The following is an 18088-nucleotide window of genomic DNA, read 5'->3' as shown; positions in this document are numbered from 1 at the left end:
AATCGGCAGAGCCAAGAAAACAGGGAACATGGTGACTGCAGTGATGTAAATGGAAAGAACAACCACAGAACGATCGAAAGTTGAACATTGCAGAATTATGAAGAACAAGCATGGCCTCAGAGAAGAGTTAGGAGAAGACGCCCTCCATCCCACATCTCTGCAGAGGTACAAGCTCCATGATAAGTGTAGACCATTGCATTTTTCATGTATTGATCAGTTTTGTGGCTCTTTTTTTCTCTTCCTCTTTTTTTTTTTTAAACTTTTAAGGAAATTATTTGTTATATGGGAGGGAGGATCCTGGGAGAAATTTTGGCAATGTAAAAACAATAGATATCAATAAAAATTTATTTTTAAATAAGATACTTCAATAGTTGTCTACCTATCGAAATACAAAATTGGTCACATGAAATGGATTTATATTTTTAGTTTCCCCACTGATCTGTTAGCCACTGTTTCACAATAAAAAGTCTTGTTGATACTAATCCCTGATTAGTTGAAAACAAATTAATTGAGTCATTTGGTATATACTATTCAAGGTACAAAGGAGAGAGTGAAGCAGTAAATGAGAGACACTTGAGACAGCAAGAAGCCTGTATTTTCAGAACAACCAGAGGAGAATGTGGAGATCTGGTGTTAATGTTGTGTAAAAATAAGCCACATTAAAACTACAAGGAATAAAAAAGTGAACCACCTAAAGGAAATTGCATTCTGTTTTATAAAGCACTGTCTCTTTTTGAAACTCTGCTATCATATATTCTGTCAATTAAATTTTAAAGTAAGTAGGAAGGCAGTGGGGTTCAAATATTCTGATGACTAATTACATAGATGAATTCAGTTTATTTTTCTAATCTATTGTTATATTTCATAAAGCCTGATATTTACAAAAACAAAACAAACCAAAAAAAAAACACTGGATAAAGACCTACCTTGACGGAGGAGGGTGATCAATCATTAACTAGGAATTGTTTCCTTTACGTAAGTCATTAAAGAAATAAAATGATTGAAAACATCTCTTTCCACTAATTATCAAAGAAGATTTTCTTAATCTTTGAATCTATTTCTTTGAGCATTTGCCTTCCTTTTTTTATGCTTCAACGCTTTCATGACTGTATATGATCTCATTGATGTAGCTATCCCTTCCACAACAGCCCCCTCCCCCTTCGGTAGGATGCGTACCTGTGTTCTCCCATGATTCTCCAAAGAGGATCCAGCCATATGCTTGGTGACTTCCTTGCATGTATGTGGGTCCAGGAGGTTTTTTTTTTTTTTTTTTAACACTTTATGTGCAAAGATGATCTACAAAAAATTATAAAATGATCTACAGGTGCCTGCCTATACCCGTCTCCTATTTTTCATCAAAAGTTTCCTTGGTATATGCATAGAACATTCTCAAAAGGATTTTATAGTAAGGAGAGAGTAGGCTTTGAATCAGTAGTTACTGATGTCTTCTCACATTATCTTTTTTGCGGTAGTACTTTCTGTGATATTTTCTCCGTTTTGATATACTTCTTTTCAGGCTACTAATGAATGAATGAAAAATATCTATTAAGCATAATGTGCCAAACATTACAATACAAATACTTACCCTGCTCTCAAGTAGTTTACATTCTACTGGGGAAAGGCAATATATATAGAGAGAGAGAGTATTGGTGGCCAAGGAGGGATATTTTGGTTTGGGAAGTGATTGGGATAATAAATGGAGCAATAGGAAAAATGATTGAGATGCTCTATCCAATAGCAGTGGTGATATTGATGTGTTTACAGTTCTTTCTAGAAAACACAAGGGAGTGAGGTACCAATCTGATAGTGGGTAAGTGACCAGGTCCCAGTGGTCTGGAAGGGTCAGTGGCAGGCAGGATAGATGTGCCATTCTATCCTTCCCCCCCCCCCAAAAAAAAATGTGGCTGGGGTAGACTGTGAAGCATGACTGGGACCAGCTACATACAGTGGGCCATTTGACCTGTAGGCCTCAGGACAGGAATCCTTACCAAATGATCTCCCCCAGCACAGAGTTCTGTGTGCACGGTCTGGTGTAACTGCTTTTTCCCAATTTCATCTTCTATACCGTCCCTTCATATAGTATGTTAGGTACTGAAGTGTTAGTATCCAAAATGGTAGTTCCGCTGTCATTCAATTAAGAATAGAGCAGTCTAGAAATATCTTCCTTCCAGTGTCCTCTAACAATTCTGAGTCTTAGTTGGGTCTTATCTCAAGCTTTCTACAGATCAGGATTCCCTGTCACTGACTTTTGCTGTTTTGTGAGGTGAATAGTGCTCGTTACTTTCCATAATATTGGGGGGAAAACCGAAAGAGCTAGATTATCCAGGAGAATATGGAAGGTATTAGTGAGCAGACTACGCAGCGCCACAGTGCCCTGCCATCTTACAGGTTGGAACCTAGGACAAGTTAGGAGGTTTTACTCTGTTGTGACCACTAAAGGATCAGATTGATAAAAGGGAAAGTTCATAATATGGAAAAGTGGAAAAGAATAAGCATAAGTAGGGATAACCAAAAGCATGGTCCAAGCCAATCTCTAGATGTGTTTGATAAGTAAAGTTGACATTAGAAGAGGAATTGCCTCAAAACTGCTTGTCACCTTAGAGGAGATACCCTCTTGGAGCAGCACACTGTGTTTTTTAGAGGCAAGGCTTTTACTCTTGTAGGGATGAGAGAAACTTTCTGTTACCGATAGGATTCTTAGGGAAGTAGGCAGTCTCCTCTGTAAGAGATTGTCTGTGAGAAGCGGAGCTAACAGGCTGCATGAGAGAGAGCATTTCTGGATGACCCCTACAGAAGATCTTCATGCCTTTAAACAAAGATATATAGCCAGTTTCTAATGTTCGACACTAAATTACCATTCTTTCTAAACCAAGGAAATCCTTAGTAAAAACTCATACTTTGTTATCCAGAATATAGGTGCCTAGATGAGGATGGTTTTGCATGTGAAAATCTTGGAAGTTTGCAATTGAGAATGGCATGCTATGGATTAGGTGAAATTATCATAAAGATAAGCCTCAAACAATTCTTTTGAAACTTCTTTTTCTGACACATTTTAAAATGTTATCTTGAAATGAAAGTACTATACTACAAACTATAAAATAGAAACAAGAGAATATTAAACCTATTGGATCAATAGCCGGAAAGGTCCACTACTATTGCACTCGGTACCTGGCAACATAACAGATGTTTCAGTGATGTTCTTTTTTTTTTTTTCCTCTTCACTAGTGACATTACAAGATGTTTGCATTTAGCAAGTGCCTACTATGTACAGGCACTGTGCTGGGCGATACAAAGGCAAAAATTAAACAGCCTCTGCCTCCAAAGAGCTTATATTTTATCAGAGAAGACAACATATACACATATAAGTATAGACAAAATAAGGTAATTTGGGGGCAGGATACGGGTAGACACTAGCAGCTTGGAGCTTTAGGAAAGGCCTCATACAGGAGGTGCCAGTTGGACAGATTTTTGAAGGAAACGAGCGATTCTAAGGTGGTGAAGGTGAAGGGAGTACATTCCAGGCATGGAGAATTCAACAAAGAAGAGGGAACACTGGGTTATGTGTGATGAACAGTAAGGGGAGTTTGGCTTAACTGTAGAATTCAGGAAGGGAAACGGTGCTTAACACGGCATTTCATAAATATCTATTGATAGGATAATGAGCCTGGAAAGAGGTTGGAGCTAGACTGTGAAGGGCTGTCAATGCCAAAGAAAAGAATTCATATGTGGTCCTAAAGGTTAGGGAGTCGCTCACATGTGAGCAGGTGAGTGAGCTGATCAGGTTCGTGCTTAAGGATCTATACTTTGACAGCTGAGTGAAGAGTGGAAGAGATCAGTCACAGATCCCAGGTGGCTCTGGAATAATTCAGTAAAATTTTGCTTAGCTGAAGGCTTTGAAGACATTGAGAGAGAATAGTTAATAATAATAAAAAAAATACTTTGTTTCAACCCTTATTGAAAATCTTTTCCATATTTATTAAGATGTAGTCTTCTGTCTTAGCATACTTCTTCAGTATTTAGATGTTCTTGATAATGGATGCTTACCTCACAGATTCAAATTGCAGCCCTTGATGTCTTCTCATCAATATTTCAACATAAACCTTCCATATAAGACCAACCCAACATGCTAGAGACCTTTTGTTTTATATTTCAGTGCTACACATCTTCAGGGATCTCTTATACTCCACTTCTTATATAAGTTTTTATCATAACATTTTATCTCTTACGTCCATCATGCATCTATTCCATAGATTCTTGAGTTATTTTGTGATTCACAGCTATATGTAGAATCACTAGGAGAATGTTGCTGCATTTAAAGATGAGCGTTTTTAGGAGGATACAGTTTGGAAGTATTAAAATTAGTGCACAGTTTTACAGACAGTCCAGGCTTATCTTTTCCAGCTCAAAACTGTTTCCATCTTGTCAGCCATTTGCACACAACCTTTGCCCAAGATGCATATAGATGGAATAGTTTGGAATGCCCCTGTAGCCCGTCTGGAGGGGTAAAGTTGATTTTTTTAACCCCAATATAATACTTTGCCTTTATCCCTGTTACATGCCATCTTTTTTTTAGTGTGGCCCAGTATCCTGCCAGGGTCTGTTTGAATGCTCACTCTTTTAGCCAGTGTGACAGTCATGTTTTCCAGCTTGTGTCATCTGCAAATTTGATAAATATTCCATCTCTGCCTTTATCCAAGTCAGTCACTGGTAAAAATGTTGAACAGCCCAAGGACAAGCACAGATCCCTTTTTTCCTCTCCATAAGCCCTCCTGTACCACTTCTTTCCCTTTCAGCAGAAAATTCCAACTCCTATTTTGCCAAAAACATAGGCCAACCATCCATCATAAGCTTCCTCTTACATCCCACTACTCAAAACCTTCAGTGAATTCCCACTCTTTCTTCCTGTGTTCCAGCCTCTGATTGGAAGAGGTGCTTTTCTTTATCAGGATCAGTACTACTCACCTCTCATTTCTTCTGATAGTTTGCTACTTCAGTCTCTCTAAGTCTTCTAACTCCATCTCTGCACCCTACAAAGCTGTCCGTGCCCTTCTTCCCCATCCTCTAGAATCTCTTCATAAGATTGTTGGTGGTGGCTCGGCAGTCAGATCTGCTGATCTAGTCACGGCTTTATTTGTAGCTTTTCTCGGCCAGATGACTTGAAGCCATCAAGTACTCTTCCTGGGTACTCTTACTACCGTCTCTTTCCCTTGGGTATCATTTCTTCCATTTTTTGCATGAGTGAGAAGCAGGTTATGGATTTGTCCAGAACACAAGCTCCTCATGACTTGGGGTGGTTTCGTTCTTTGTCCTCGGATCCCCAGCCCTTAGCACGTAGCAGGGGCTCCATAAATGCTGTTGGTCTGGTTTCATTGTGATGAGGAGTGCTTAGTGTGGAAGCTCTGTCTAGTTCAGGTCCACAAGCCACATGTAGCTGACACTCTGAAGAGTTACCTGCAGCCTTGAGAGATGGAACAGCGTGCCTGTGCGTGTCAGAAGCAGGCTCTGGAAACGGACCGTCGCGACTCCTGTGCCAACATCATTCTGTCCTTCAGTCTCGCTGCGTCTCGTCAGGCCCTGGCAAACTCGTTGGAGTCTCTCCTTCCTGGTGCAAGCTCGTCTGCCCTGTCCCCGGCTGTCATTCACCTATGCTTCTCCCAGCTCTGGTCGTCTTCTCTAAAACTGCTTTTAAAAAACAGTTGCGGGGCAGCCAGGTAGAGCACCGGCCCTGGAGTTAGTAGGAAGTGAGTTCAAATTCGGCCTCAGACACACGATACTTACTAGCTGTGTGACCCTGGGCAAGTCACTCAACCCCAGTTGCCTCACCAAAAAACAAACGAAGAGTTAGGGTTGTGCTATATTTGTTCATCCCTCCAGGACTTTATGCTTTTTGTGTGCATTCATTTTTTTATGACACAGGGTGCCAGAGTGGAGAGTGTTGCACCTAAGAATCAGTAATGCCTGAACTCCAGTTTTTTCTCCAACACTTGCTGGCTCTGCGATTTAACCACTCTGGGCTTTGGTTTCTTTATCTATAAATGATACTTATAATATGTACCTACAATGGAGGCAAAACTCAAATGAAATAATATGTTAAAATGATTTGCCCTATAAACACTAATTGTCAGGTATTGTTTTATTATTACTTGGTAATCAAAATTATTTGACATTTGTCTCCTTCCAAGAACTAGCATCTCCAGTGTAATACAAAGAATATAGACTGTAGAGTCAATTGGCCCGGGTCTTCTACTTATTGTGTATGTGACTGTGGGGTGAGTCAGTCTTTTGTGGCCTCAGTTTCCTTATTATGAAATGAAGAGGATAGACTAGATCACTAAGGTCTCTCCAAGATAGATCTTTTTAATAAAGCTTGATGAATTGTGTTTAATTTCCAGATGACAATATCCTAAAATCATATCATCTAAATCTTACATTTTTCAGTAAACCTGTTTATGGAGTACTACAGAAAGTTTCCTCCTGGGGTACATTTTGAATCACAAGTACTAAATGATCTGCTGATTTCTTTACTCAAACACTGTTTATTGAAAGAAGTGTTTCAGGTAGTGAACATCAGCATAATGGTCAAAATGCTGGTAAGTAACCTAGAAATACCTTTGAAAGTTTTTTCACTAAGTGAATGTTGTTTCATTATGCATTTGTTTTATGTAATTTAGTGGCTTGATGTCTATGTTTATTAAATACCTCCTAGAGAACAAGTGCATTTTCAGCCTGAATTAATTTGAGAAAGCAAAAGTATCCTGAAAGAGAAGAAATTGTGAAAATGAGTGTGCATCTTTCTTTTTGTTTTATCCAGCCTGCTCTTAAAGTATTAATAAAAGTATTTGAGCATGTGGCATCTATGAACTTAAGGAATGCTGTACCAACTCTAATTGATATATTTTGCAAGGTATGATTTCTTACTCCCCTTTTTTTGTTTTTGATTTAAAACATTTATTAAGCAGCTACTGATACTGGTGATAAAAAAGAAAAACATGAAGTAGTGCGTCTTTATAAACTTACCTCGTCCTGGAAGGATATAACATGTATTTGGATAAGTAAATACAAGACAGGCTGAAGTGGGAAAGAAGGGGGGAAATGAGCATTTGCTAAGCACTGTACTAAGCACTTTCAAAATATTATTTTATTTGATCCTAACAACAACCTTTGAGGTAGATACTGTTATCCCCATTTTACAGTTGAGGTATCTGAGGCAAACATACATTACGTGCCTTGCCCAGAGTCACAGAATTAGGGTCTGAGGACAGATTTGAACCATGGTCTTCTGGATTCCAGTACCAGTGTGGCTCTTCACTGCTGCCACATAACTGCCTAATTCTAGGATAGTGAATTGGATTTAGCAGAGCCCTCATGACTAGGAAGATTAGGGAAGGGCTTTCTGTAGGGGGTGGAACCTGAGGGATTCTGAGAGGAACGGTTTAGAGGGAGGATTCCGGGCTTTCAAGATGACCTGTTCCAAGCAAGAGGGTGGAATGTTAAGTTCAGAGATTGGCTGGAACATAGGGTACTTACAGGCAAGTAATATGAAATGAGTCTGGAAAGGTAGTTGAGAGCCAGATTGTGGAGGGCTTTCAGTGGTAGGCTGGGGAGTTTGTATTTCGACCTAGGGGCAGTAGGCCAGCCACTGAAAATATAAATAAAGGAATGACATAGAGCTACATTTTAGAATTGTTAATTGGACATTGTGTAGAGGAGGGCTGGATGGCTGGGTCTGGTTGCAGGAAACTCAGTATGGAGGCATCTTTGTAGACCAGGTAAGAGGCGAAGGATGTTGGAGCTACAAAGTAAAGGCTGTGGAGAGGGAAGGGAGAAGCTCTAGAACATTTTGCGGGATCGAATTGAAAGGATGTGACAGTGATTTGGGTAGGAGAAAAGAGTTGCTGACAACAGGAGGAAGAAGACTTAAGAATTTCTCAGGTTGTAGCTCTGAATTCCTGAAAGGACAGTAGAGCCATCAACAGAAATAGGTTTCAGAGGAGGGTGGGATCAGAGGAGAAATACGAGTTAGGGATGGCTTGGGGTCCAGGTAGATGCAGTCCATGAGCAGTTGGTGTTCAGGCCTGGAGTTGAGGGGATGACAAGGACTGAAGATAGTGAGTGACGGGTGGGTGGGTGTAGACACAGCGTGTACGTATATGTGGCTAGGTAGCTTATGGGGAGTTCAAGCTACGTAAGAAAATCATAAGAGAGCATCTAATTGCCTTTGAAATTCAGTTACCTGAACCAGATGAACGATTTCCTCTTCTTCTGGAGGGAAACCCACAGCTGGCTTTTGCGACTGCTCAGTCACTGTTGATGATTTTTGAAAGACCATGGAAAATGAGAGCTGCCCCAGAAGTGGAGACAGGAAATAGTGCTGACCGTGTCAAAAAAGGAAGGAGAACGGAGTGCAAATTGTAGGATAGTGAACTTGACTTTAATTCCTGGGAAAATCCTAGATGTGGTCATTAAGAGAAAAGGTTAGAGGGAGAAAAGGAAGTGGTGATTACAGAAAGCACCTCTTAATGAAGAACAGTTCGTGCTGGACTAATTCATTTCCTTTTTTTCTTTAAGCAGGGTTACTAAACTAGTACATCAGCAGATCAAACTCTAGACTTCAGGAAAGCATTGGATGTAGTATCTCATTATCGTGGAAAAGAGAGAAATGAGGGTTAGACAATAATACAATTAGATGGAGTCAGAATTAGTTGAATGGTTTGGACTCAAAGAATCATGATTAAAAATTATTGAAGGAATGAAAGTAAGGAAGCAATCTCCTGGAGCAGATAGGATAGAATGGGTTCAAGAATACATGTAGAGGAACTTGCCTGGCCTCCCGTGAGGCCTTTCTCCTTATCAAGACTGAAGGAAGAGAGAGTGAGAGAAGACATCTGAGTGTGTGACATGGGGGAGAGACAACAGAGAGCTTTTGGTGAATGCCCTCGATTTTTTCAGTGAGTGCCCTGAGGGGTCGGTCAGTGGATAACAGCTGCCAAGATCTTGACTAAGTGTCAAATATGGATAGAATGAACCTCATAGAAGAGGTTACTGAGTTGATAGTGGTAGAGGGAGAGTCTGGAAATGGCAGTGGGAAACAAAGAATATTCCGCACTAGTGATATGAGTGAAAGTCCAACCAGTGCTGGAAAGGGTGACCAGGGAGGTTGTGTCATCAGGAGGGAACCAGGTCTCAGTGAATGCCAGAAGATAAAAGGGTGGGGGAGTTTTAAGATGAAAATAAGCTTTTTGGCTTTCCAGAGAGCACAGAACAAAGTGGAAGAAGTGGGTGGCTCTAGAGTGAAACGTGGTGAGGGGAAGGAACGGAGGAGACGGGATGGAAGTCTGCATTAAAGGAAGCATTACATCCAGAAATAAGAATGATACAGTACCCAGTGTACTCTACCGTGGCAGAACTCATCTAGAATATTATGTTCACATCTATGCACCACAGTTTAAGAAGGATATTGGTTAGGTTGAAAGCATCTGTACCACGTGAGGATCAGTTAAAGGAATCTGGTGTTTAACACAAGAGAAGACCCAGATGAGACACGATAGCCGTGTTCAAGTATTTCAAGGACTGAAGCATGGAAGAGGCATGAGACTCATTCAGTTTTCGCCCCAGGGGCCACAGAACCAAGATTAATAGCCAGAAGTTAAAAGGACGCCAGATTAGGTTGGATGTCAGGGAAAACTTAACAATTAGCGTGTGCTACCTGTGGAAGTCATGAGTTTCCTATGACCGGGAGTCTTCAAACAGGTTGAATGGCCACTTGTTGGATATTTTGTGTAAGGGATTTTTGATCAAGAATGGTTTGGACTAAATGACCACAGAGGTCTCTTTCAGCTCTGAGATTCTGTAAACTTGAAAGAGCTGATGAGTTCACCAAGAAAGGACGTAGAGAGAGGATGAGGCACACAGAACCTGACTTTGAAGGGCACCAACAGCCAAGGGCCACGAAATGGAAGTTAGCCCCCCAAATACGATGAATGGAGTGGAGTGTGGACATAAGTAGGAAGGAGACCATGGCTGTTATGGAAGGGGAGAGTATAGGGGTGGAGAAGGGGGCCAGCAGCGTCAGATGGTACAAAAAGACCAAGTAGGACGAGGCCAGAGAGAAGTCACAGAGCCAGTCATTTGAAATTGTCGGCAGTCTTAGAAGGTTCAAGTAAGTGTTGGGTCTGGAGGTAAGATACACAGGGTTTAAGAAGCAAATGGGAGGTGATGCCATGAAGACAAATAACTGTGTGTGGACAGGAGTTTGACTATAACAGGCAGAAGAGAATGAGGAGGTTTGAATGGATAGGAGAAGTGTTAAATGAAGAGGGTTGTTTTGTTTTGTTTTTTTTGCTTTTTAAAGAATGGAAGAGACCTGAGCACATTAGGCAGGAGCAGGGAAGAAGCCTCTGGAAAATGCAGTATTGGCTTATATTATTAAAATCTAGCCACTGCTTAGATTCTCAAAATCTAGCCAATAGCTCACTAATGTTCAGACTCCTTAAGAGTCTACCCAATATGGCAGATGTTCTAATAAACCTTGTCTTTGACTGGAAAAAAAAAAGGGAAATGCAATATTGAAGATTAGAAAGAACCAGGGGCAACTAGGTGGTACAGTGGGGGCAGCTAGGTGGTGCAGTGGGGCAGCTCGGTGGCACAGTGGATAGAGCATGCCCCTGAAATCAGGAGGACCTGAGTTCAAATCCGGCCTCAGATCAACACTTGACACTTACTAGCTGTGTGATCCCTGGGCAAGTCACTTAATCCCAACTGCCTAAAAATAAAAAAAAAAAATTAAAAGAACCAGCAAGCTATAGGGACAGCCTTAGATTCAGGAAGACATAGGTTCAAATCCCACCTTACGTTTCTGTGTGTCTGTGGGCAAGGCACTTAACCTCCCTGAGCTTCAGTGTCCTCATCTATAAAAGTGGGGATACTAACTCTAGGGTCTGTTTCATAAACCTGCTTTTTGGTTTTTATCTTTGGCCTAGACCTGTGGTTTTTATCCTTGCATAGAACTCCATGGTATAGAAATTCCTTCCTGTGATGCAGAATACAACTTGTTTAAAACCTGTTGCCTGAAGTACTGAGAGATGAAACAACCTGCCCAAAGTTAGGCAATTAGTATGCGCTAGAGGCCGAAGGGGCACCGTGAGGCTGGCTGTCCACTCACCCCTGCACCAGTCTGCCTTTCCAGAGGCATATTGGGAGACTCCGATGAGCTACTATGTGCATAGTGCTTTGAAAACAAACTTTAGCATTCCATATGAGTGTACCACATGTGATGGTTTGGGATGGGCTGAATTTCTAGAAGCTCGAGAGTGCGTGAGATTGGGGGCAGTATGGGGTGAGGGTAAGGTAGGAATGGAGAGGGGCCACTTCTGCAGAATCTGGAGCAAAGGAGAGTCTTACTCCCCAATATAAAATGCTTATTTTTCTGTAATCGAATATATCCAATTAATATACTATCTATATTGCAGTGGGTGGATAGACACCCTCCTTATACCATGTAGGATGTATACATGCGCGCATACGTATACACACACACACACACACACACACACACAAAATACTTGTCATCACATTCTGTTTTCAAAATGGCCTTGCTCTCTTCAGAGGCCTTCTGGACAGATTTTTTTTAAACTAGCAACCACTTCCCCTTAAATACCATAATTATTTGGCTAATTCTTTCCTGGTCTTGGTAGGTTCCATCCTCATTCTTTTTGGCAATTTTTTTAATCCCCTTAGACTTTGATAATTAACAGCTGAAGGAAAGGAAGGGCTGAATATGTCTTACATTTTGTCTAAATCTTTGCAAGTAGAATGTATTGTAAATTTTTTTTCTCTTCCTACTTTACAGCTCGTAGAAGCTGGGATGATTCTTGACTTTGAACATTTTAACTATCTTATTAAGCTCTTATATCAAGTACAGGCTTCCAAACAAGAAATCAATGCTGTTTTAGAAATGAAATCCAGGTGAGAAAGTTCATATTAAAATACCAAAGATGTTTTTTATTTCAGGCTTGGAAATAAGTTCGGAAGTTAAGACACCAACACAATTTTAGTTGGTCACAAGTCGCTCATTCTCTCCTCCAAGTTGGCCTCATACTTGAGGCCTGCCCAAGTGGCAAATGTATAGGTTAAAAAATGTCACTTGGGTATTGCCTCCTGCCCTAAAGCAGACGGTCAGTCTGCGTGTCCTGAGCTAATGTTCTTTGCTAGTGGCCGTCTTGGGCAGTTCTCCAATCCTCAAGTCTCTTCCTTTCCCACCTCTTTTCTTGCCCCTCAGTAGGATTTTACATATGTTCACCCTCCTGTTTTCTGTTTCCTACCACTTCATGGTTTAGGTACTTGTTACCTTTAGCCCAAGTTTGGTCACACCTAAGTCCATGTGAGTACCCAGATGTCTCCTTCAGAATTACTATAAATCGTCATCTGTCTCCTCATCCACCTCTCATCACAGTGCTGTTAAAGATGATAGAAAAAAAGAGATTACACATACCAAGTTGAATAAAACCGTTAATTGGCATTATAACTATGCTAAGTTAAGTCTTTTCTGAATATAATAAATATATAAATATAATAAATCCTCATGAATTCAGGAGGGAAGTAAGACTTCACAATCATTTAGTTACCCATTTAAGTGTTCAACTTCTACTGAACTCAGTGGTATCCCCCATCCTGAATGGCAAGATGGGACGGATTTCACAGAACTAGGTTTTCAAACTAGTAGTAAGTATGTAAACTGACATTTTACTAGTTTCAAATAACTGTGTTTTCCCATAACTTGGGTTTTATGAATTTAAAAGTGGTTTCTGCCCATCTGTTCAAAAATACAAGATTGTATTGATGATACACCCTTGGAAAATTGGTTGCAAAACACATTTCTGCAAACTTAAGCATATTTTCCCACTGATTTATTTAACTAAAGACAGAAAAATAAATCCCACTACAAACAACTTTCATGTTTCTAAGGGAGAATTCTTTCTGAGTTCTCAACAACTGACTAAAAAATGAATTTTTAGACTATAGCCCACTTGTAAGTCAGGGGACTTTTGAATATTTTCCTCATCACTATACACTAGTGATGCAGATGTCACCACCATCAGACCATTCACACAGTCAGCCTCATTTGAGCCAGTGTGACATTTTATTCCTTGAAGAGTGACTATCCCACGCCCTTAGAGCCAGAGGAATGTGGCCAGCCAGATGTAAAAAGCTTTTCACTAGAATACACAAATCAAGCTTCCATCCACATAGCACCAAGTCATAGAAAGAGATACTGATGAACAGACGAGTAGCCCCATACTTACCCAGAGATTCCTTTGTGAAATATTTTCATTTAACAAGCATTTTTACTCTCTCCCTCCTAATGAGAAAAGAAAAATGGGAAAACAAAACCCATGTGACGTTCACAGTCAAGCAAAACAAATTCCCCCATTGGCCATATCCAAAAATAGACATTTTACACCTCTCACCTTTCTGTCAGGCAGCTTCCCCATAACTTTCTAATCTGCTGTAGTCCTTAACAGGTGCAGACCCTTCCTCCCATAATAACTGAAAACCATGCTAATTTTGAGGATTCAGTTGTACATCAGGAAATCATAGTTATTAATCACCTTAAAATGGTGATTTCTTAATCGTTTTGCCATTAATATCCTCTTATTTTTTCCCTGCAACATTTTTCAGGCCATTCTATATTAATGAGTGCTGTACTATGTGTTAGAATGAATTTTATTTTGAAATTTCCAGATAACTCTGAAAAATACTTCTCGAAATACTTAGGTCTGGAAATTACTGATTTGATAACTGATGGATTGTTTTTTAGAGGTTGGAAACTTGTAGTATCCTGAAATGTGTCTAAGGTGAAACAAATAGGAACTTTTTAAAATATTCACCTTTGTGGCCAGGATATTTAGTAACTCTTATTAGTGAACATAAAAGTAATTAACCTTTTTCCATTATTAAAGGTTACGGGTGAGACAGTTTAAAAAGAATTGGCTCTCTGACTTAAATTCAGCAGTAACTGAAATGGAGGTAAGTGACCTAGAGATTTAGGATTTTTGTTTGTTTTTAGACCGATTGCTTATTTTCTACTCATACAGTGAAAATCCAAAGAAAAAACTTAATTATATCTATAAGTTAAAATTTTTGGAGAGGGGAGAGTAGTCAAATTTTTAGCAAACCAAGATTGAATAACTTATTTTGGAACATACTTCCACTTTTAACACTAATTTCTGTATCTTGTAGGTTTTTTAAACTTGAGAAAATAAAATTCATTTTAACTAGAAAATATATTTTATTAAAAAGAATAGTTAGTGGGCAGTTTTAAGCTTCAGGATCTACATTTTTTTCATTCTGATGACCTAGTAGTAGCACACATAAACCGAGTTGGTGATCCTTACACAGTTGTGATTGATCACAGTCATATACCATCTAATGTGATTCTGTGAAAATGGAACATTAAATGAAACCTTACACATCACAATTGATCCGTGGAAACAATATTATAAACATTTTAAGTGGATGATCAACTGAACAATGTTAAAATAGGGGTTTTGTTGTTTAGTTATTTAAATCATGACCTACTCTTTGTGATGCCATTTGGAGTTTTCTTGGCAAAGATACTGGACTGGTTTGCCATTTCCTTCTCCAGCTTATTTTTACAGATGAAGAAACTGAAGCAAACCAGGGTTAAGTGACTTGCCCTGGGTCACAGAGCTAGCAGGTGTCTGAGGCTGGATTTGAACTCAAGTCTTCTTGACTCCAGGCCTGGCACTCTATTCTCTGTGCCACCTAGCTGCCCAAAAGTAGGAGTTTATAACATATAAATATGTGGGCAGCATTTTTAGGGCATACTTGTATCACTAGGTAAAAGTATCTTAGCTCAGATCTTTAAAGTATGTTACACAGGAATTTTTACTTTCAGTACATTTTTCAGTATGGAATTTATAGCAACCTAATATTTTATCATTAAGTATTCAGTCATTTCTGACTCTTCGTGACCTCATTTGGGGTTTTTTTGGCAAAGATACTGGAGTAGTTTGCCATTTCCTTCTTCAGTTCATTTATAGATGAGGAAACTGAGGAAAACAGGGTTGTGACTTGCCCAGGGTCACACAGCTAATAAGTGTCTGAGGTTCAGTTTGAACTCTTGAAGAGGAGTCTCCCTGACTCTAAACCTGGCACTCTATCCACTGAGCCACCTAACTGCCCCATCATTAAGTATACTCTTCTCTTTAAAAAAAAAAATGACCTTTAAGGATGAAATAAATACAGTAGGTGTTTTTAAAGGAGAGTATATCATTAAATATAAGCTTCTCTTAAAACACCTACTATATTTACTTCATCCTTAAAGGTTATTTTTAGGTCTTCAGGTGACTTTTTTTTACCATGTTAATGGTAAATTAGTTGAAAAAATACAATTGTTTGCAAAAATGTGTTTTGCAACTATCATCAATACAATCTTGTATTTTTAACAAATGGGCAGAAACCACCTTTTGTAAATTCATAAAGTCTGAGTTATGAGAAAACATAGTTATTTGAAATTAGTAAAATGTCAGCAGTTTACATACTTACAACTACTCTGAAAACCTAGTTCTGTGAAACCCATCCCATGTTGCCCTTCAGGAAGGGGCACACCATCAGTAGAAGTTGAACTACTTAAATGTGTAATAACTAAAATAACTAAATGATTGTGAATTCTTACTCCATTCCTGAATTCATGAGGATTTATTATATTCAGAAAAGAGAGGTGTACTTTAACTTAGCATAGAGTTGTAATGTCGATTAAAGGTTTTATTCGATATGGTATGTGTAATCATTTTTTTCTATCATCTTGAACAGCATTGTAAAGAAAAAGGTGACTGGACCAGTTTGGGAAATTTGTACATTAACGTAAAAATGGGTTGTGAAAAATTTGCAGATCTTCAGAGATTTTCAGCATATATTGCTGAAGCATTAACAAAAGATTACAAAGAAGAAAGACAAGGAATTCCTTTTTGTGAATTTGCTGATGCAGGTAAAAGTTACTGTTGTGGAACTATTTTGTTGAGCACTAGGTGATCCAGAGGTTGACTCCACACTTGGGCATGACCAGAGAGGAGCGCGTGGGCCTCTTTCTACGCGGTAAAGTAAGAAGAAAGCAGGCTTGACACAGCCTGCTCCTGCCTGCGAATTCTGCTTCTTTGAATGACACATACTAACTACAAACGGATTTTATAAACTAAATGACGTGAATAATAGCATTCAAATCCAGGATTCTGGAGTTCTGATCTCCATTGTTTCATAAGCTTTATTTTTTCTTTTCATTTGAAGTAACAAAAGTGGTGCTAGTGATTTGGAAAAAGCATCCCAAGTCTTTTTAAGTTCTTGCCATTGGGAGTAAATCTCATAGTCTCTTCTTAATTTAATTCCTCAATAACTGGAGTAAAATTGGAGGTCTCACCTAATTTGAAGTTATTTGAGATCATATATTAATTACTATGAAGTATTAAAATGTTGGTTTCAAAATATTTTAATTTACCATTTTAAAATAATTTGTACAGGTTAAAGTTGCTATTTCATATTTTATTACTCTATAACTATTTACTTTTCAGTCAGCAAAGATCCCCAAAACAGTGAGATTGATAAAACTTTGCTGGGAAGAATTGGAATCAGTGCAATCTACTTTTATCACAAACTACTACAATGGTCTAAGGTATTTACGGGGATTATTTTGTTTTGGGAATGAAATGTGTCAGTTTTAAATATTTAGGTAATAGTTTCCATGCCCAAACTCTGTACTTTCTATGGGAAACAAAAATGGTGTCCAGGAAGATGGCTGATGAGTTGGAGAAGACCAGGGATGTAGAGAGGCCTGAAAAAACAGTGCCCTAACTCATATCTATTTTAAATACCCTTCTGCTCAGTTCTAGAATCTTAACCCCAAGTTTGGGGACAGACAAGTTTTATAAAGTCATTTTTAATATATCACCTTTCTTGTGAGGTAATGCCAGAGATAGTTGGGCTTGGTCCAGGTGACTGGAAGACAGTTGTATTTTCCCTTAAAACCTACCCAACACATACCTTGGTGTTAGAGATTGGCTTCTAGGATCAAAACAGAAAGCCTTCTTTCAGTGTGGTGCTTAACCTGGTAACTGTGCTTATTATAATACCAGTCTCCATAAATCCTTAGGAAGGGCAAGCCTGCCCTTTGGGATAAAAAGACCCTCAACAGTCATTTCATTGAAGTGGGAGCCATGGAATACAGAGCAGGGAGGGGAAACCTCAAGAGAAAGTAAGAAAGATGGCGACCTTCCCTAGGCCAGGTGCTTCAATGTCTTCTTTCACTGCCCTCACTCTTAAGGTTATTTTGTACTCTGTAAATTGCCATGTGCTAGGATAAACCTGAGTTCAAATCCTACCTCAGATACTTCGTAGTTATGAGACCCTGGGCAGATCACTTAAACTCTGTCTCTTTTCTTATCTGTAAAATGGGAAGGAGATTAGCATCTTCCTCACAAGATTATTGTGAGGACCAAAAGAGACAATACAAGTAGAGCACTCTACAGACCTTATAGCACATAGAAATGTCACCCGTTATTGTTGTTAAATACATACGTAGTCACATTTCTCTCATAGGAAATAAAACCAATGTTTAACAAACGTAGCATATTCATGAGGTTACTCTAGGATTGCTTAAGTTCCCACTGATTACCTTTTAGGACTAAAATCCTGACTACTTCAAATCCAGGCACATTTTAATGTGTTAAGAACCTGTATTATTAAGAATACTTTAGTGTAACCTTTTATAATAGAACTATTTTCATAGGGCTTTATGGTTAAATTCCTTGTTTATTTATCTTGATATTTGATTGTTGATTAAGGTGTATTCCTGTTTCCTAGCTTTTATTCAAGTCCCAGCTAAAAATCCTGCCTCCTCCAGAAAGGCTTTTCATTCCCCCTTCATTCTATTCCCCTCCCTGTTGATTTATTCCAGTTTGTTTTGTATTTAGACTGTGAGCCCTTCAAGGGCAGGGACTGTCTTAGATTTCCTTGTACCCTCAGTGTACTCTAATTATCTTTGGTAATTGGTATTGCAGTTAGCCATTTGAGTACA

The 18088-nt window shown here is 39.1% G+C and overlaps 1 protein-coding gene across 1 annotated transcript in view; it reads left to right on the top strand.

Annotated features, from left to right (window-relative positions):
* The window catches only part of LOC114050347 (protein TOPAZ1-like), a 75554-nt gene that overhangs the window by 43241 nt on the left and 14225 nt on the right, over positions 1 to 18088 (top strand). Inside the window, exons 11-16 of the mRNA XM_027871944.1 lie at positions 6439 to 6590; positions 6812 to 6904; positions 11849 to 11964; positions 13959 to 14025; positions 15835 to 16009; positions 16587 to 16687. Of these exons, the coding sequence (XP_027727745.1) occupies positions 6439 to 6590; positions 6812 to 6904; positions 11849 to 11964; positions 13959 to 14025; positions 15835 to 16009; positions 16587 to 16687 (704 nt within the window). The remainder of the gene's footprint in view (positions 1 to 6438; positions 6591 to 6811; positions 6905 to 11848; positions 11965 to 13958; positions 14026 to 15834; positions 16010 to 16586; positions 16688 to 18088) is intronic.

Source organism: Vombatus ursinus, unplaced genomic scaffold (assembly GCF_900497805.2).
Source record: "Vombatus ursinus unplaced genomic scaffold, bare-nosed wombat genome assembly UNPS02014799.1, whole genome shotgun sequence".
Classification (NCBI taxonomy): domain Eukaryota; kingdom Metazoa; phylum Chordata; class Mammalia; order Diprotodontia; family Vombatidae; genus Vombatus; species Vombatus ursinus.
The sequence above is the reverse complement of the archived record's forward strand: the minus strand, read 5'-3'. Positions and strand labels throughout refer to the sequence as shown.